Source organism: Morone saxatilis, unplaced genomic scaffold, assembly GCF_004916995.1.
Source record: "Morone saxatilis isolate NCDOM2014 unplaced genomic scaffold, NCSU_SB_2.0 Contig24, whole genome shotgun sequence".
NCBI classification, from domain to species: Eukaryota; Metazoa; Chordata; class Actinopteri; family Moronidae; genus Morone; species Morone saxatilis.
Genome location: NW_023339807.1, coordinates 422553 through 443745, shown reverse-complemented (window position 1 = coordinate 443745; position 21193 = coordinate 422553). Strand labels below are relative to the sequence as shown.

The following is a 21193-nucleotide window of genomic DNA, read 5'->3' as shown; positions in this document are numbered from 1 at the left end:
TCAGGATATCGTGAAAGTTCAGCAAATATGACAAAAAGTTATTTTTATACAAAATTATCTGCTGTAGCTTTAAAGTCTCCATGCCACTCTCTGGCCACCATATTTCTCTAGATCTGCCCCTGATTGTCTTTTATTGACTTTATAATACTTTTTCATATTTTATTGTAAATTTTCTATTTAAGCTTGTTAATAGTGCTTGCATTAATCTTTAAATTTTTTTTTCTTGTATTGTGTTCATTATTGATATGCGTCAAGTCTTGATGTTTAAAGCCAAATCCAACTTGATTTGACAAGTGAAACTACAATAAATTATATATTAGCCATACAGTGTGTGAACAGGTCCAGATCAAGCACCCCCCTCTCCCTGTGCCATTGGTTGCTTCCAGCCGCCCCGCCTCCGTCAGGCCTCTGGTGACAGTCCACGTTTGATAACGCATGAACTACAGCAGCAGTCGCCAAGAGGAGTCAGAACGCGAGAGGCTGCAGAGCCAGGGACAAGCTGCTGTCGATGCTCCCCCGAAGAGCTATACAGAGACGAGAGAACCGATGCGCAGCGCAGACAGGGGCGGACAAAGAATAAGAAACACATAAAGGGAGGACTGCACACGAAAGCAAAAGAATCCCTTTATACCGGCAAGCCTGCTGTATCCCTCCACACACACACACACACACGGTCATAGTGTTGAATCAATGAGCGTAAAGAGAGACGCCGGTGCGTAAAGTTGGCAAGGTGATCCGCCTCCGCTGTGAACATTATTACTGTCATTTTCGGAGAACCGCTGAGTTCCTGAGGTCCCGGCTCCAGCGTGGATTCCAGAGCCCATCATAGTGTCTTTATTTGTGGATGAGCGAGGCTTGTTGGATGGTAAGGTTTCCAGCGGAGCGCTGCGGGGACACAGTGGAAGGGACCCTGTGAACGTGCCACATGCGCGTGGAGGATATGGATTTGCTTTTGCTATAGCCAAAATTTGCCGCGGTTTTTTAAAATATTCATTTTTCATTTTTTGACTTTTTGTGCGTGTTTTTTAAAAAAAAAAATATATAGGCTATTGTTTGATTTTTTTTTTTTTACTCTTGAACGACCGCAGAGATTTCAAGACTTATCGTGCGGAAATACAACCATGAACTTTGTTGTCAGTTTGGTACAAATCCTTTTGGCAGCAGTTCTTCACCTATCCGCTGTAAAGGTGAGTTCCTGACTTTATATGCTCAGTGCTATTATTACTCATTGGACAGGGACTGCTTACTTCCACACGTGCAGCTTTCTCTGTCCTCGTTTATTTGCTATTTGGTCATACCTGCGTTCATTTAAATAACACAGTGTAATAAACATGCAGGGTGCTACAGATGCTAAAGTAACTAATACTAAACTATTTTCGTTTTTTTATTTTAAGATTTGCTTTTAAGATGCAGAGACAACCTTGATAAAGTATCAGGAGGTGTTTTTTTAAATAATGTAAGTCCATCATTGAGTTTCGGCATACATTTGGTTTAGCACAAATAAGGCTCAAATTAGGTTTGACTCCTTTTTGGCTACGAGACTAGTGAATTGGGTGTCTGAGTGGGAATCCGTAATAAAAGATTTGTGCCTGACTAAAGCGCTGAGTGTAGTTGAACTCGGATATTCAGCCGCAGGGTTGAGTCCTAGGCCCTTTAGTTCTCACGGATATGTAGAGTGTGAGGAAGCTAAGACCCGGTTCCTCCTGTCCTGCCGCCTTGTAGGATGCCCACCTCGTTCCCACACAGGCCGACCCGCTTTCTCACGCAATATCTGCGCCAGTTACAGCAGCGAGTGAACAGAGAGCTCCAGGGATGCGTCACCTCCAGTGTTTATGATCAAAACAAAAGCCGATTCCTGCTGGACTTTCAAAATAAAACTATGCCATATTCTAGCCATTTGATGAATTGGAGCGAATCATTTGAAATGGATGCATATTTTAACAAAATGTACTCTCTCTGTGGCTTTTAAATAATCTTGTAATTTTATGTGTACAGAATCTCACACACTGCTTCCACATATTGCAGACATCAAATGTTTTACATGTACTGTAATGGCCTGTTAGCTGTTGGGATTCATTCTTCAAGGTTAAAAAACATAAAAGCTTGGAATTAAATCACAATGAGACTTTTTAAGGATGTGTATTTCATTTTATTATCTTTTAGTTAAAGCCCTCACAAGGAGCTTTCATTTTGTGTTGATTCTGGCGGCCCCTGTGTACAAAAGAGGCAATGTTTAATGCATCTGTTTGCAGCTATGTAAGATTATTAAGTGTAATACTATGATGCTGAAACAAAGTAAACTTTGATTTAGAACCGTTCATACACCTAAATATACATACACACATACAATAATAATTTTGTTGCGAAAGCTAAAGTAATCAGCATTCGCAAGTAATGTCGTCATAATAACAACAGCGTCTTAAAAAGTAAATAATAATAAATTAATTGTAATTTTAGGACCTTAAATAAATAGGATTTTGACCGGCAGAAAATTGGATTAATGAAGGTAACGTTACTTGTATAAAATGGCATTTTTCAGTCTTGCTTTTGAATGGGTTTTGGGGGAAATGTGTATTGATCATGCTGTAACAACTGCAGAACCAATACTGATTGTCCTTCATATACTTCTTACTTTTTTGCCCTAAATTTAAAACCTGCAGAAACCATGACTAACCCAACAGCAAGATATAGCTCTGGAGCAAGGCCAAAATAAGTTACGTTACAAGCCACTTGTATTACAGTAACGTCCAACATTAACTATACCTCCATTCCACATCTATCTAGGTGGAAGAGGGCCAACCCAGGGTTGGTTTTAAATCCTTTCAAATAATTCTCTCTATCCGTTGACTCGTGTTTTCACCCTTGCTGTCACTGTCCCTGCTGTCACTGTCCCCTTTGCTTCCATAGGTCATACCAAGGTATCGCTATTAAAGTGAGACCAGTTAAAAACTCCTCGTTGTTCGTTTAACACACAGAACAGAGAGCAACAGGTTGCAGCGCTTTAATTTTGAAGGTGAATCAGACTCTTTCCTCCACTGCCGGTTTGTAGCTTTACAGAACTGATGTGTCTGATTGCACTTATTAACAAGCACAGATTGGATGAAGAGTAAGGCCTATAACAACCATGTTTTTAGTATATGACACCTCTTGTTACACCTTTATTCTTAATGATCACGAGTTATAGCTCACGTCGTGGTGAGGAGTGTTATCACACTGGTGATCACCTTTTAAAGTAATGAGTTGCCCGTAAAAAATGAGAATAAAAACAATGTACAGTAAATGTTAACAAGAGAGACAATTGTTTTATGGGTGATGATATTTTTATAGAGGCAGTGCTTCATGCAGATGAGAAATATTTAACCCCTGGTCTGATGTGCATTTCTTACAGACTGCCAGCATCAGCAAGGGAGTGGAGAAGAGTAAGAATGAGGGTAAGTTTTCTATTTCTAACAGAGCTGTTGAATTTAAAGACTTTTCCTGTGTGTAAGCCAGATGACCTCAGGGCCACCTGGTGGACATGTGCTGAACATTTGTCTCTCTGACTTGCTTGTTTCTTTTAAAAAATTGCATCTTTGACATGTGCTAGGGGTCATTGTTTTTCTGAATCAAAGTTCCTGGTGGCAAAAGGTCTGACTTGGGACTTTGGAGTCGCCATAAAAGCGGTGCAGAGTAAATTTGAGGGAAAAGGCGGAAATCAATCAAGGTCTCCATAATTCACAGTTGTTGTGTTTCTGTTTGTTTCCACAAATCTGTGGTGGAAGACACATGGTCAGTACGTGAGCAGCCTTGGTTCAAAGCCATACTCATGTTTGTTTCACAGCGACACTGTTGCGTTGAGGCCAAGGTTTGACCTGCTGGTTTGGTTGATGGATAGAGACACAGATTAGTCACTACAAACAGCATCACCGGACAAGCTGTGTGGCTGGTGTTAGTGTTTGTAGAAAGGGAAGTAAGTCTGCCATCTGCACGGTGCTGACCTTCACACGCCCACGCTGTCAGAGATCACACCACCTGTCAAAAGCTTTCATATAAACTGAGATAAAACTGTGGCCTGATTAGTCCTGATGGAGATCTCTGAACCATTATTGATTGAAGTCCACCTCAGCCATGATGGGTTGTGTCTCTGTCTGTGGCAAAGTTGAATTTTATAGAGTTTTCAAAGGCTTTTCTTAACAAAAGTTTCTCAAACAGGAGGAAATAGTGTTGGGAACTATTTTCAGCAGCTGATTAATCCACATTTAGTGCTCTATTGAGTGAAAACAAACTACAATATGTGTGATCATGGTAATGAAGGAACATGTCACCCAGTGCAACTGGAACTATGTTGCTCAGTGTGGACAACAATGGAACTCTACGGCACAGAGAGGGAAGATGATATACATAGGCATATGTATTAGCAAATGAAAAATGAAGCAAATCCTTGCAACCTTAGTTAGGAGGAAGAACCAGTTGAGTGTGTTGACATGAGGCTGTTGTCTACAGACACATCCAAATCCAACCAGCCAGTCCTGTAACCTACTGTTTTGGCTGTTGGTCATTTGTTGTGAGTCCGAGAGTCAGTCAATATGTGTACTATTTTTATTATTAATTTTTTTTCTATATCAGATGCTTTACCAGAGAGCTTCCATTGACAGAGCTGACCTCATCAGGCTTCCGTTAAAGTAATGTGACTTCCAGTGGACAGGAGTCATAGAACTTCTGATAGATCAATTTGTAGAATTTTGATAATATAACCATAAAGCTAACCGACTCAGTCTGTAGCATGAGTCCAGAGGCAGACCCTGTACAGGGGTGGGCTACCTGGGGTCACATGTCAGAGGTGAACCCTGGCGCCACAGTGCCTGAGGTCACGTCTCTTCTGACAGACCACGGGTCAGGAGTTAGAGAGGGGTCACTGGGAACCCAGTCTGATAGACTGTGGGACAGATTATTCTGGGCTGCACAGGGGCTGGAAATACAAAGAGGGCTGGCAGGTCCCTTAAGTAAGCTTCATTAAGTCTTGAGCTTTGTATCACAGGGTTCTACCTGACATTGTTATCAAAACTCTGTTATTAACTTTATGTTCGTATTACTTGATGCTTGTGTCCCATTTGCATTACAGTTCTGCAGAGAGGGTGTCAGAACTTTGTTGCTTCATAGTTTATATTGGTAAATGGACCTGTAAGTATTGTATAGCGCCTTTCTTTAGTCTTCCGACCACTCAAAGGTGTTTTCAAGGGCCCACATTCGACCTTTCCACCACATTCACGTCGGATGGAAAGTCCAGTCGAACAGAAACTTAACTCATTCAACACATCAGCCACAGCGATGCTATGCATCGGGGAGCCAATTTTGGGTTAGTATCTTGCTCAAGGGCATACTTTGACCACGTTGGCGGAGGGATCGCGGAATCGAACCAACAACCCTTCTGACCTTGCTGATTGGGGGAGACGCCGCTCTGCCCACAGCCGCCCCCCCCGATATTGTGCTCCACCTGCAGTAGATGATTTGATGCCAAGGTCACAAATTCATATGATTAAGTGTTGCCTTTTGCCCGCACTGCTGGTTGCTGCTTTGTAGCATCATCTAATATTTTATGACTATTTACATCAAATTGTTGGCAGGCCGCTTTCATCCCTGACTCGTAGCTAGTTTGACACAGACTCATTTAGTTTTTCCAGGAACAGAAAGAAATGTCATCATTTCTGGTCAGTTACTATTTATTTGCTGAACTTGTCTTAGCTGAATGTTTAGCCTGGAAAGGAGACAGCAAGTTGGGCTGGATAAAGCTTTTCTCACTGGCTATAAAGACGATGGTGGCGATAAAAAGTTGATCCTTTGGTCTTTTTTTAGTCATCCCTCTCACGGACGTCATCAGAAAGAGTATGTGTCAGCCCAGGGAGGTGCTGGTGGACATCTCCCACGAGTATCCGGAGGACACAGAACACACCTATGTCCCATCTTGCGTGGTCCTCAACCGCTGTGGAGGCTGCTGCAATGATGAAGCAATGGAGTGTGTACACACGGAAACCCACAACGTCACATTGCAGGTGAGTCCTGGGAACAACAAAATTGCCCCGTTGTGTTGCCCTATTATTGTCACATGTAATACGTGTTTTTGGCAATAAAACCGGAAACTGATTAATACATCTGTAGATGCCGTAGAATCTGCGTGTACAGCTGTTGCCTTGGTCAAAGTCTCCTGATCCAGTCCGATATAGCAAGTTTGAAGGAACTACTATTAAATCACTATTAATTGTAATTTGTGCAAACAATGACAATAACAACCTGAATTTTATTCTCAGGTTAACATTTTTTTAGTGGTACTTTGACAAAATTATTTTAACACAAAGTCCACTTACTGACATTTACCGAAACCCTAACCCTTTTCACTCATGGCCCTCATCATCGGCTGGAGTTTGCTTGGTTTTTTGGAGATACAATCAAATGATGGAGTATGGAGTATGTTGTATGTTATGTATCACATGACAACTGAGAAGATCCGTGATCTCCAAAGAAATCTAGCAAACTTAGTAGTTTGTGCTAGGGTTAGTCTCTCTATGTAATTCTTAAAACATGAATTATGAAAATGGATTGTCAGGCCAAGGCTTTGTTTTGTACACTCGGTGCATGTCTGGACTCTCTGAGAGACATGTAGTTCTCCCATCCAGAAGCAGAGCAGAGAAAGTGAAGTGGCATGGCATGGCATCTCAGATATGTTGTTTACCCTGGCGTAAATATGGCATGTTTATAGCCATGTCCATGTGGTTAAAGCCTCTCCTGGCCTCAGATAAGGCCTAGTGTTTGGAATGGATGTTGGACCTAGAAGTATAGGGATGCATAGTAACACAGACAGTTCACATCTTTGAGCCATTCAGCTACAGAGCAATCAGGGCTGTGGAGTTTAGAGGTTTGAGTTTAGACTGTCTACAAAGTCATGTTGATGTTGATTGAATCTAAAGATTGCCTTGTTATGTCCTCTGTTTTTCTTTAAGGTAATGCGGTTAAGGGCACTGGTATCGCAACACACAATTCATTTAAGTTTTACAGAGCATCAAAAATGTGAATGCAGGTAAGAGACTTTCACAGCTTTTCACACACAATGACAGTGATGAGGTAATAAAAGCTAAAATCTAAATCATCTTGCTCTTTTATTTTTCAGAGTAAAGCCAGATGTTCAAGCAAAGAAAGAATAGTAAGTACGTGTTATATGTTGTTTTTCTGTTTTGTATTCTGTTTCAAATGTCGGGGTCGGGGTTCCTTCCAGCACCACCGTCAATTTGGGGTGAAGTGGAGGAACGTTGCTCCAAAATGTCTATATAAATCGGGCAATGTTTGATTTAAAGAATAAGAAAACAATGTTGCGAACATTCAATGCCAGATTTCAGTTTATTAAGACGTTTTGATGCACAGTGCTAAGGACGCGTTGTAAGTTTCAATACCCAGTACTAGCTTTTTCAAATTTAATCTTTAGAAATGATATCAAGTTTACCAAGTGTACCATCATGTTTCCGGTAGATGTTGGAGGTACAGAGTAGGGCCTCAGCCTATCTTACAGTTTGAGCGTGCTCAAAGTTTATGGCAGCGGGTTTAGTGCTTTATGGTGTGGTGTGAGTGAGTGATTGAGGCATAGCTGGGCCGGCTTCAGACCACCCACTGCACTCTGACTCCAGTTGCACTTCCCAGGTCTAATCATAGCGACAGGTGTCATGCAGTTAACCTATTTTTATTTTTAGTGGTGTAAATAGAGGATGAGCTCGGAGACTGAAGTGTTGTCGTTGGTTGAGAGAACTCACTCGCTGTCACAGTTGACATAGGGTTGTGCATGAACATGCATGCATGAGGTTTGTGTGTCCCTTGAGGCCTGTCAGCGGTAGGTCAGGTTGTTTAATTGGATAAGAGAAGTGCGTGTCTGTTGAACTGTGCCTCGGCAGGTTAAAACCTGATGGATTGGTGGAGGAGAGATGGGATCATGTTAGCTAAGTCAAATCCGTTTGTCATGGGGATCAGCTGAGCTGAGCACTGTCCAGCCTTATTGGATGTCTGCCTGTCACTGTGCACGTAGGCACCCTGCGTCAGGGTGGAGTGGAGGTGCTATAAAGAGGATGTGCTCATTCATGCAATCAGTTAGAGGAGCATACTGTATATCCTGATACACCTAGCTCAGCCCTGTCCTGTGGATCAATATCCACCCCTGCTAATGAGATTAGAGCAGAAGTTCATTACCTCTTGTTTGGCTTTATCAGCTATTGATTGAACCCTGCATGAATGTTCCTGCATCTGCTGAGGCGACTTTTCTCTGTCTCCTGTCCTCTCCCCTGTTTGTCAGGATTAAGGGCCAAAAGCTAGAGACAGCATTTTTTCTTGGTGATACTAGAGGTGTGGACTCAAGCTACATGGCCTGGACCCGTGTCAGACTGTGACCAGAGTCACAAATTTGATGATTTTAGACACAAAATAAAAAAACCTTGCAACTCAACTTCGACTTTAACATCAGTGAATCATGACTTTACTTAGACTTGAACCTTTTGACTTGAAAATGCTTGATACCATCCCCCAAGCCAAAAGATTTAGAATTATGGTATTTAAAAAGTCTGCCTTGAATCAATTTACTTCCCTTCATTTACTAAATCAGCTACCATTAACGAAAGTTTGGGATTTGGGAACTTGTCAGTCTTAAGTGCAAAGACTTGCAAACAATTACTTGGTCCGACCTCTGGTTGATATCAACGAACATGGTATCTTCTGAATCAACTGTTTCATCTGAACACAGGTTTCATGTGGTACCTGCACTTTTTATTTGCGTTTTATGTTTACCCCATTTCTATGTCAACGAGATGAACTTGCCTCAGCATTTGTCGTGTTATCTCTATGAGGAATGGTTATCATTAAGGCTGTCTGCTGGTCTGTAGTGTGTTGCACTGATAAGTGCTTGCTCCTTCTACTTTCTGTTGTTGTCTGCCTGTAGCTTTTTATCTGTTGCCCTGTTTCCTTTTGTTACAGATGATAGGTGGCCACAGCAGCTACAGTCCAGTTAAAAGTACAAACATGTGGTGTGTTTAGCTTAAGACTGTTGTAGCCTTGAGAGGTTCACAGATACATTTTGCTTTGGGTTGCTTTGTTCTTGTTTTCTCACAGGAGGTCTAGAAGGTGATAGAGCATTGATCCTACTGCTTGGATGTGTGCTGTGCAAACCAAAATAAGTTCTGAGACAAAGCATTGTTCCTTGTTGCCCCATAGCAGCTACCCTTACATATCTAGTTGTGCCCTTATTGTGTCTCTGGTGTGACCTTCCATCTTATAAGCTGAGCGCTGTAACAGATACTGCAACAGTTATAGTGTCTACCTCAACTTTAGACTATTAGATGTGAATTTTTCATCTTTGTGTGCCTCTTATCGGTGAGGGTGTAGGTTTATTCTCAAGTGTTGGGAGGAGATGGCTGATTTGGTGTTGGCTTCAACTGCTTGACTTAAAGTTCTGCACTGATGATAGGTATTTGATAAATCCTAGAGTCATCCTCTGCTGTTTTTAAGTATTGTCTTTGCTCGTGCCAAACAAACTGTCATGGAAAGGTTAACAATTTGTCCTTAGAATTGATTTGAAAGCATGGCAATGCAAATTAAGATTGGACCCAATTCATTATTGCCTTTTTTTTTAACATTTAGGACATTAAGATTACTTTTTTCCTCTCCTAACAAGATGTAATTTGTGCTCCGATTGAAACAGAATGTTAGTGCAGAACATCTGATGTCAGTGGTGGAAGGGTCGGTTAGGGTTAGGATTAGGGTTGTCACTGTTAAAGATGCACTGATTTCCAGAAAACAGGTTTAATTTTTCTTTAAGTATAAAGTGATGAGCAGTGGGGGGGGATGTTGCATGAGTGTCTGTGTCTGCTCTTTCTGCAGAATTCGCTCTATAGCTTAGATCTCTCTCTCTCTCTCTCTGTCTCTCCCTTTTTGCTTCCCTTGCAGCCACTGTGCGCCTTGCTCAGAGAGAAGAAAGCGCTTGTTTGTACAGGACCCTCTCACCTGTAAATGTTCCTGCAAATTCACACAATTAGACTGCAAGTCCAGGCAACTTGAGTTAAACGAAAGAACTTGCAGGTTTGTTTACCATACATACACGATAAACATGCCTTGAACAACCCCCCGTCCCTCACCTTTTTTTTCCCCCCACTGGCCTATCCATCTCTCCACCCATCTCTGTGCGGATGGGCTTCCTGCTGAGAAACGCATGCTTCTCCCTGCTTTTTGGTGTTTTGCTGGTGTTTGTTGATGGGAATGTAGCAGCTCCGTGCTTCTCTGTGCTTGCGTTGTCTCTTGTCAGATGCAACAGTCTAATCAGATTTGGTGATGTCCTGAGATTACCACTGAAATGCTGTTTTTTATTCCAGTATGAATGTTTAAGATGTTACACATAGCTGCTTGCATGACAATATGTTATTTAGCCCAGACTTGAAACATTTGCAGAATTTATTATAAAAGTGTGGGTTAGGATTAGAAACCCACACATTCCATATTTAGGTCTGTCTGGATAAAGCGAACAGCAGCCATTATTCACAGTTCATACACAGAAGTGTAATCTCCACAATGATTCTGCTATTTGTTTATTACCCATCATCACAAGCTGTTGTTGAAAATCTTGTATCTCACAATGTTTCTTAGGTCAACAAGTGACCTTGAGATCTTTGAAGGGTAACCCTCTTGTACAATGACATTAAGTCAATTTACAAAAGAAAACAAAGCAACAACAAATACATGTATAATAGAAATAGCTAATAGAAAACCATTAAAACATTCTAAATAGGGCATATACATTTGATACATTAAGAAAATTAAAATTTTAACAGATTATTTGATAGATAAATTAATACAATAAAATAAAATGCAGTTATGTAAAACATCTATTGTGATATATGGAATCGTAACACCTGTATCGTGATATGTATCGTATCGCTGGATTCTTGACAATACATATTAATTACAATACCTAGTAATTTGGTGATTTTCCACTTAGGGCTTATAGATAAAAACATAGCAGTGAGTATCAAATCTGCAGAAACTGTTTCTGTATTTAACAATCCACAGACCTCACTGGGAGCACTTTTCATAGAGACTGTTTCTTGAAAGGAGTTCCAATGTAAGCTGTGTTTATATGTTAGTTTTCAGCATGTTCTGATGGCCCGATGGTCAAGGTCACAAGTCACACCCCCAACTCTCTCCCCTTGTTTCCTTTCCTGCTATCATTGACCTGCATTTTATTGGGCTGAAGGCAGCAATCTTAGAGACATAAGACCAACCCTTAGCGTGAAAAAAAATTCTTGACGTAGAAAATAGAAGGCTGACAAAAACAAATGTTAAGTCACTGTCCGCTTACTATCTTTTTAGTCCCAGAGCTTTCATGGTCTTTTGCTCAGTGATTTTTCCTCCATTTGCTGATGGAGGCAATGAGATACAGCTGGAAGCTCTTAGGAGGAAGTCAGACAGTGGACCTTGAATTTTTATCACAGAACTTTTTACATGGTCAGATATCACAAGAAGGAACTGAAACTATCATTAATTTTTTGAAAGTACGAAAACCAGAATTTGGAGATACAAGGTTTTCACATGTCATTGATTGTATATTTGTCAATCTGTAAGGTGAATTTCATCTTGCTTTGTTTCCAGTAGTCAAAAAAATACCTCATGCAGGTCTAGGGTAGACTGATAGTCTTCATGCTGCTTGCACGTCACATGTACCGGCTCTTACTCGTGTTTGCTAGTAAACAACACTCAAATACTAATGAATGGAGTTAAACTCATCACCCTGACTGTGTGCAGCACGTAGCCAGATTCACAACCTCTCCTGACCCAGCCACTTCCATGACCTCTGACCCCCAATGGACCCCACACATTGCTTTGGATTTACACACTTCTGGGTGGACTGACCACTGACGTGATTTCAGTTGGCTGCTCAGAGTTCAAGAGAAAGACTGGAAGGGACCTAAGGGTGGGGGGTCTCTGGAAATGGTGCCTGTTCACTCCCAGCACTCCACTTGACCCCACCCCTCAGTTCCAGCTTTAGCCCTGCCTCCTGAACCCTGAGCTACCACAGTCTTAGATTAGTTTATTTGCACACATGTACATAAAAAAGACAGAAAAGAAGTAGTTTGAACAATCTGCAAGAGAGGAGGGAAGCCAAAATGGCTTATGAAGATAGCTCTTCAGTATAAATAGCAATAGACATACTTAAAGCAAAGCTAAATTCATCAGTTCCAAGCTCAGTCTCAAGAATCAGTTTCATGAAGGTTAAATCAAGCGTACATTTTATACACAGCAAGTAAAAAGTACCAGGAGGTGGGAACTGACCCACACTATCTATCCCACAACCCTCCTCACTATTTACTTCTACTTCCTGTTCTGCCCCCGTCTCTTAATAATCCCTGTTTTGCATGGAGCAGTTATAGACTTTGGCTTTTCCTTCTCGCCACATAACCAGACTTTCATCCTGTCCTCCACAGATGTGACAAACCTAGGAGATGAGACCGGCAACACTGTTATGAAGGAATTATTTTCTTGGCACAGCACTTTGAAACCTGAGGATGCATTCCCTGCAAGGACACGAAACGACAACGCAAGACAGGACATTCTGGACTCAGATCTTGCCACTGTCTGTTTTCCGCCTAAAGATATTAATATATATGTACATATACTCTAAGTACATCGACAATGTGTATTGCTGCTACATAAAAAGACACTATTTAAAGCGAAACGAATGCGCCACTGGCGCGTGAATGGGAAATGTTTCTGTGGCGTTCTGCTTATGGGTAGAACTGGTAGAAGAAATCTTTTATTTTATGTAAAACTTCACTGGATGCTGGTCTGCTGTGGATATGAATATCTTAAATGTTTCTTAGTAAGAAAAAACTGGTGACCACAACATCATCTAACAGTGCAGCAGAAGCCGAACTCGCCTCAGAACTGAAAGTAGAGTCTGGGAGGAGACGGAGGAAGGACGAGGAGGCGGAGGTGGAGGAACTCCTGTTGTACTTGAACTGAATGGCAGGTCCAAGAACTGATTCCCTCTGTGACATGATGTGAAGTTTTGTCTTCGCTGTATGGACTGACTCCAGCAGTAAGAATACACCTAGAAAGTCTCTCAGAGTTTGCTGAAGTGACTGTGGGCGCAGATTATGTACCGGATAATGTGAAGATGACATTATTCCCTCGAGGAAGGGTTACACGATGATGGCAAGAACTGGAAGGTTAGCTAATAGTGAAGTCTTGGCAGGTAAAAAGACATTAGATTAGGGTTATGTTTAGGCCTATCCCTATAGGTGTGGGCAAGTAAACAACAATGTTGGCATTCAGGGTATGACAAGAGTTAGGAATTGGAAGCTTCGATCAGGGTTAAAGGTAACAAACCACTACCTCTTTCTGGTCCTGCGTCCTTCATGTAACTCTTCCTTGGGGGGGAAAACAGATTTGTCTTTCTTTTTGTACACAAAGTTTATTATTTACATGTTGAAGTATTGTGTTCCTTTCACAAAATGTCTTGAGACCAGGCTGTCTAAAGGGATATTTCTGTAGGTGTATACAGAGACAAGACGTAACTACACCAGCTGATCACAGATCAGATGAGCACCTCACTGTAGACATCCACAACCTTCCAGTTTCCTTATTTAATGGCTTTGTGTGTGTTCCAAAGAAATAGTCAGGCATCCACACCAGAGTAGTTTATCATAAATGATCTGTATATACTTACTAGATATCCCTTTGTCTAGTACACTAGATCTAATTTATAGAATATGTTCAGTATTCTGTATTCTGATATTTATATGCAGTGTTATGGTTATTTTTGTTTGTACTCAACTGTTTTCAATCTACCCAGAGATTGAATGGAGAACACATATGACTGTAGACTCCTTTTTTGTGGGAAAAAAGGACTGAAAGACAAAGCTTTGACATTCCTGATTTCAACTAAAGCTGTGTTTCTCACGAGCCGGAGGGGAATCATGGTGGGCCTGTTGACCGATAGAAACCCCAGACGCCAACATGTGCTTGCATGATGCGCCAACACAGGTGTTTTTCATTTTGGACTGGAGTGATGGACATGTGGTGTTGCACTTGTGGGCCCGAAGACACGTCATATGGAGGACTGAAGGAGTCTCGTTGCTGCCGCTCAGCTCGGACCTAATTTAGTGAAGACTGTCCAATCAGATTGAGGCCTCTAGTCTGAGGGTGATAAACTGGCACAGATTTTAACCCAGGCACTAACAAAGCATCCTCGCTCACTATTCATTGAGATAATAACTCTTAATAACTCGTGCTCAGATGTGTCATTTGTACCGTCAAATTCCTGTAAAATACCGTAAAGGGATGTCAAAAGTCACACCAAAGCTAAAACCCTGAATACAGTATGTGTGTTTCAGTCAGAAATCTACGGAAGACAATCAGGGCCACATGTGATTTTTTTTTTAATAAAATAAATAAGTTTTTTTTAAGTCAGAATTCTGAGTTTAAAGTCAGAACTCAAATATTTTTTTCACGTGGCCCTGATCGTCTTCATTCAATTATTCATTCAAAAGTGTGAATTATTTATTGTACTGCAGAACATGGCTTCTCCTGAATGCTACCTGTGTTTCCGTTAGTGCCGACTGTACCACTGCTGTTCATGTGAACTGACCTTCTGTGCCACCATCCTCAAACTGGGGGCCTGAGAGAGACCGGCTGCTGGCTCGGTGCCCGCACCTCTCCAGTCCTCTGGTGATGACAACATTCTATTTGTATTTAAATGACAGACTTGTTCTTGAGTTTGTACAGCCACACATTTTTAGTATATTTTCACATTAATATATTTATTGGTGCTGTAAAATGTTTTACAATATTAATACTCTTTTTTTGTTGTTTTTAGTGTAACTATTATATTCAAAACATAGTTTATTTGCAAAATACATTGATTTTTTTCTTATTATATGTCACCTAGTTTGAAAGCATATCTTTTCTGTGCTATCACAATTATGTGTGAGGATACCAGTTGATTGCGGACGCAAGAGGACATGTGACATATTTCACATCCTGGTAGCATCATCTAATAGACACGATCATACCCGCCACCCATATATATTCCCAAAAAATAGCCTTATATAGACCCAACATATATATCATATACCGTATATGATTAGTATATGATACCTATAATGATATACGTTTTATCAACCAATTTGTGTTCCTGTAAGAAATTATTCTGTTTGTTATTGTCCAAAATATTGGACAAACCAAAAATCTACAAAAAAATATTTCTCTGTTCCAAGTTATTGAGTACATTTAACTTTATATCCAAAATGTCAATGCAAGAAAACTCAAGCACAATCTAAAAGTATGTTGGCTTCACACATGATCGTGATCACCTGTGCAATAATTTATGACAATCTAATAGTTGTTGAGATATTGACCACAATATAACAACTGTCAGTCTTGACCAAACTGGTGGACCAACCATAGACTATATAAATAAAAATGGACTCAATGTGGTCAGCTTAAAAAACAAAAATGGGCAAAGAAGTGAGGCGTGGGTGGAGCTGAGGCAGGCTGGATAAAGCCTGCTTACTGAAAACAGCCACCTGTGACAGCACTCACCTGTCACTCAAAGCAGCTGCACTCTTAATTATGCATAACTTTTCTCCTTAATATAATTTAAAAGGGTGAGTTATGTAAAGATTCACTCCCCGCACAGTTGTCATGAATTACATTTTTTCAATTCAATTCAATTCAGTTTTATTTGTATAGCGCCAATTCATAACAAAAGTTATCTCAGGACACTTTTCAAATAGAGCAGGTTTTAGACCGTACTCCTAATAAAATTATTTACAGAGACTCAACAGTTCCCACCATGAGCAAGCACTTGGCAGCGGTGGCAAGGAAAAACTTCACACAGCTTTAAATTGTGTGTCGGATTTAGTGGCATATAGTGGTGAAGTTCCAACTAATTTAACACCACTCGCTTCAGTATTTAATGACCTATAACGGAGAACGTTCTGTGAAGTGTGTAGGAGAAATTGGCCCTGTTGAGAGCTAGTGTTTGATTTGTCCCCTCTGGGCTACTGTAGAAACACGTCGGTTCAACATGGCGGGCTCCATGGAAGGCAACCCGCTCCCTCTGTAGATACAAACAGCTCATTGTAAGATAATGAAAACACAATTATTCTTATTCAATTCCTGACCTGTTATGTACTCCATGACACTATTGATGATGTAGGCGACGCTACTATGTCTGAGGGGGAAGCTGCTAATATTATTGATACGTTTTTCATTTATAATGCATTTGGAGATGCATTCAAGTACAGTCATAAATTTGTGTTCCTGTAAGAAATTATTCTGTTTGTTATTGTCTGAGTATGAGATATTTAGGGTGTCCAACCCTGTAGTGAGGATGGTGAGTCCCTAATAAAGCATACAGAAGGTTTAAGAACATGTGAACTTTGTTCATGCTTCTGAGTGACAGCTGACTGGAAAACATGTGAGAGTTCCTGTAACATGAACTCCTGAGTCAGGAGCCATAAAGACAACGTGGGAGTACTTCCCTACCTCTGAGGTAGCTTCCACAAAAGATTAGGAATTAAAGTGTTGAAGCACTTCAGTATAGCCGATTTGAGGCATAAATAAGGCCTGGTAAGAGTCCTTGTGCTACTAAATACTCCCAAGAATGCTGCATATGATTTGATCTGTGATTAAAGGGGAATTTTCTAAAATCAGGCCAACTTTGCCCTCTTGTTAACTAGCAAAGTGAGTGTGGTTGGACTTTAAACTGCTCCCTGACTAATGCCGCAGTAACCTGGGAACAAGCTATCTGTCATAGCTTTCATGGGATTAAAGGGACAGTTCACCCCCAGTATCAAAAATACATATTTAATACATATGTTTAATATTAAGTCAAATTAAGTTCCTATGAACCGCCATGGTGGACTGTAGAGAAAAAAGGCTCAATTCTAAGTAGGGGCATTTCCAGACTTCTTTGATTGGGGTGGCACAAGTTAGGCTCTGACTTCTGCAGTGGAGGCGTAAAGTATTTGTCTCAGCTTTCCATTCATTTCTCAATTTGTGTAATCCCAACACTGTTTATGGACCCTAATATGCAGAAATATACAAATACACTAAGCGAAAACATTTTCATTCAGATATCTTCAGTTCAGAGGTCAAGGGATCCCTTGAAAAATGGCCATGCCAGTTTTTCCATCACCAAAACTTAGCTTAACTTTGAAATGTGTTGTATAGCCCCTGTCCTGACAAGCTACCAATGGATGCGTTAGGTCTTTTAGTTTCATATGATACCAATATCTTCCCTCTAACTTTAAAACAGAGCCCACTATGGCCTCTGAAAGACAGAGGGAAGGATAATGGGGTGGAACTTTCGCCCCTAATTCTAAAGTAATGGAAAAACATTATTATTTTAAGGTTATACGATTTTATTCCATTTCTGCCAATAGATCCTCCTAAATGTTACACACTTGGCCTTTAAATTGTGTTCAAAGTAGATAAATATTGTAGCCTTTGCATCTAAAAAATACAGTTGTAACTGAATTCTGAAGGTTATTTTCAAACACAGTTGTACATCAGGCCAGAGCTGTCCAGGACTAATAGGCCTCTTGGACTGGTAATTGGGAGCACTGGGAGCAATCCTGGTGGGCCACTTGAGCAGCACTTGCGTTGTCAGCCTACTTTGGTTATGCACCAGCCCACATCTTCCTCCCCAGTATACAAACGTGGAATATCTGCGGATTGGGGATCAGATTTTGCAGTCTATGCCACACATGTGCACCCATGTGCACCCTGAAACCACAAATCCCAGTTTAACCCCTGGTTGTACTTCTCCTCATAAACTGTGCAGTGAGTTGAGAGATAATATTTCCACACATGCTTTGGCTTCCAGTTTTACTACATGACACACGGAAAGTCAATTCATCTTAAAACGGTTAATCCCGTCACTGTTAACACAGTCACTCAGCAGGAAAAACAAATTTCCTTTATGCCAAAACTGTTAGATGAATCATTCAGACTTCATGAATGGAGTGAATGATGGAATGAGGAACAGCAAATAGGGAAGGAGGAACCACTGGAAACTCTACTTGGTTCACACGGTCATGAACGTGTGTGTATGTGTGTGTTTTATAGTCTGCTTTTATCATGATGAGGATGATGATCAAGTCTTGTTTGCATTTTTTCTTGGATTTCTATTTCCAATATTGGATATTTGCCCAAAACAGGCAGAATGGAGTCATAGTGAGGCTGCAAATCCTTAATAAATCGCTAATAAGTCAACCTCTGAGTGACTATATAGCACACTGCATGGTAGATGATTTGTTGTGGAGGCACGTTTTAATACACACTCAGTATTGTTTGGTCTATTTTTACTGCGCAGAAAGCTTCATTGAACATGTAACATGTGGGCATCATGCAACTAAAGTGATAGATTGAGAGAGACACTGATTGTAAGGGCAGTCACGCCCACCTCTGCCTTTTCTCAGTCATATCAGTCTGGCTTGGTCTCACTGGGAGTTAATGTCTACCAGTCTGCAGAGTGAACACTCTTGCAAAAGGAGGTGTAAGAGTGTGTGTGTGTTAATTCATGTAGGCATTTGCACTGGAGGAGGGGCCGGTTGGGGTGGGGTGGAGTGAAAGAGGTTGCAGCATCTTAGCAGCATTTTCCACTCCCCCGTGTCTGCGTGGTGTAACCTGCTTCTGATTTTCCTGAGTAATTATTGAAGTGGAAAGTCAACGGTTGGGAAACTGTGCTGCTGCTGAGGGCTACGCGGCCGTCTTTTTTAACTTGAAAAGAGCATTCCATTCTCTTCATTGAAAAAAGCTCTTTTAATTAGGTTTCTTGGTCAGAAGAACTGTATTGTCCTTAGATTATATAATGTGTGTATTATTGTACATAAGCTTCCTAGCTTTTTTATTGCTCTCCATGGCATTGCTGTAAAACAAAGATTTAGCCCATATATTTTAATGTATAATGTACACACAATCACTGTTGTCAGGCTGTTGACTTTCACACCAGATTTAGCAACTCTTCTTACACTCTGGCTACAAGCGACACATCTAGCAACTTTTTTCAGATTAAATTTTGCTGACTGCCAAGTCATTAAGCAACAAATGGGAGCAGCTGATGCCAATGCATGCACACTGGGCTGCCTGTTGATCACTGCAATTCGTGTGAAACACTCCCCCTTCACCAAAAGCAGTCCGTAACACCTACAGTATGGTCATATGCAAATCATAATATGACATGATATGTCAAGTTGTGGCAACTTTCAGACTGTCCAAATACCATACAGTTATTCCTCTTGAAAATTTCCACATTTATAACACCAGGTGTACGCCATGTCCTGCTCACCTTTTCTTGTATACATCCCAATCAACATCAAATTGACAGCACATGCAGCCACTTACCCGCCTTGCCTCCTCCCATAAGTTACTATGCAAATTACTATAAATACGCCATCTTCTGTCCAAATCCCAATGGCCAAAACACCTGCAAAACAAAACAAAAAAGAAAAACTTGAGATGTGAGTGACAGATCGAGGTGTTAATCACTGAGGTGGAGACCAGAAAAATAATTAGATTTGGTGGTTTGTCCTTTGGACTAAGCAACAACAGTAAATTCACAGAATGGCGGCGAGTAAAAGACGAGTGACATCTGCACAGTGTTGCTGCTACAGGTAGGGGCTTGGGAAAGCCAGAACTGACGGCACATGAAGAAAGCGTTGTTTGAATTAGAAGCCCTCATCTCTGCGACCACACATGTATGTTACTCTTAGCTGTATTGCTGGGTTCATCGATCCACAGCTCCTTCAGTCCTTCAGTCCTTCAGTCAGCCCTTCTACCAAGCAAGGCCACAACAGAGTTTACATATGTAACCAAGTCTGAATCTCCTCTGTCTAATGGTACAAGTGACTTGTGGCGGTTTGGCAAAAGTTCAATAAGGAATACCTTCTCTCTCCGCCTTCATTCCTGTATTTCTACTCTTCCTTCTTCAGTCTTTTTTGCACTTTCTCACGCTGGCAAAGGTCCTCTCATTCACAAATTCTTCTGTGATCATATCTGACGTATTCACCTCACAGCCCACATTCCTTGAACCAGTTGCTTGTTGGATGCTGCCCTTTAATCATTATGATCCTGCAGTCCTGTCCAACTATTGTGCAACCCACCACAATCTTCATCACCACCCTGATCTTCAGATTGTTCTGGGAGAGAGGCAGTGCCTGAATTGGACCAGGAAAGGTGCCATTACCCTAATTTACCCTAACCCTAAATAATCTTAGTATAAATAAATAAATAAATAATTAACCCTTACCTTAGATCTTTTTGCATTTATTTAGCTTTTTAAAAAATTACATTTTCAGTTCTGTCTTCTTAGCATTAAGTTAGCTGTGTTTAAATAGAGACGCAGTGGTTTAGGAGTACCTCACCAGCATACGGTATGCAGGGTTTTTTTTTTTTAGAAGTCCAAAAACTGAACTTGAAGGTTGGTGGTTCGATCCCGGCTCCTTGCATTGTATGTCTAAGTGTTCTTGAGCAAGATACAAACCCCAAATTGCTTGTTGCTGTATCGGTGTATGAACGAGTTAGTTTCTGTTTGTGATGGCTGAATATAGTGTAAAGTGCTTTGAGTGGTCGGAAGACTAGAAAGGTACACAAGTATTTAATCTACCATCAATGTAGACTGGAGATAGAACAAGATCCCACAGTATAGAGATGTTGATGGTACATTTCCAGATAATTTCCTTCATTGAAATGTCTTTCATCATTACAGTCTGTTCCACTTCATCATGTGGGAAAATACGTCATGTGTTAAAAAGCCACAAATTGAGTGCCATGGAACTTCTTATTACTGTGTTAGCCCTTCCATTACCACTGTAATGTTAAATTTGGAAATGTCTGACCATAAGAGTTGACAATTACCACCTAAATGTAACATAGTTCTTGTAATGCTAGCAGTTGATTCAGGGATAAGATCCCTATTAGGGTATACCTTCAAAGGCTGCTCTAATTTAAATGATCCAAACTTTGGGTGAGTAACCGGAAATAGTGCGCCACGGCGCTATTTATGCTGAAGCGGTATTGATGGATTTAGGAGTTATTGAGACGAAATAAACCGTTATCTTTCTCGCGGCAAATACGTGCCAAATCCAGTGCTCCGATCCCCAGCCAGCCGGCGACGCGCCACACAGTGGCG

The 21193-nt window shown here is 40.9% G+C and overlaps 1 protein-coding gene across 4 annotated transcripts; it reads left to right on the top strand.

Moving 5' to 3' along the window:
* The first annotated feature begins 452 nt into the window (after positions 1–452).
* On the top strand, positions 453–14904 carry vegfaa (vascular endothelial growth factor Aa). Of its 4 annotated transcripts, XM_035671762.1 has the most exons (7): positions 453–1187; positions 3389–3431; positions 5833–6029; positions 6975–7051; positions 7142–7174; positions 9952–10083; positions 12480–14904. In XM_035671762.1, exons 1-7 carry the CDS (start codon positions 1122–1124, stop codon positions 12499–12501), a joined length of 570 nt encoding a protein of 189 aa, XP_035527655.1. In that variant the 5' UTR covers positions 453–1121; the 3' UTR covers positions 12502–14904. The 4 variants fall into 4 exon arrangements, with proteins under 4 accessions (XP_035527655.1, XP_035527656.1, XP_035527657.1 ...); XM_035671763.1 differs by lacking the exon at positions 9952–10083; XM_035671764.1 differs by lacking the exon at positions 9952–10083 and having other exon boundaries at positions 7142–7178.
* The last annotated feature ends 6289 nt before the right edge of the window (positions 14905–21193 follow it).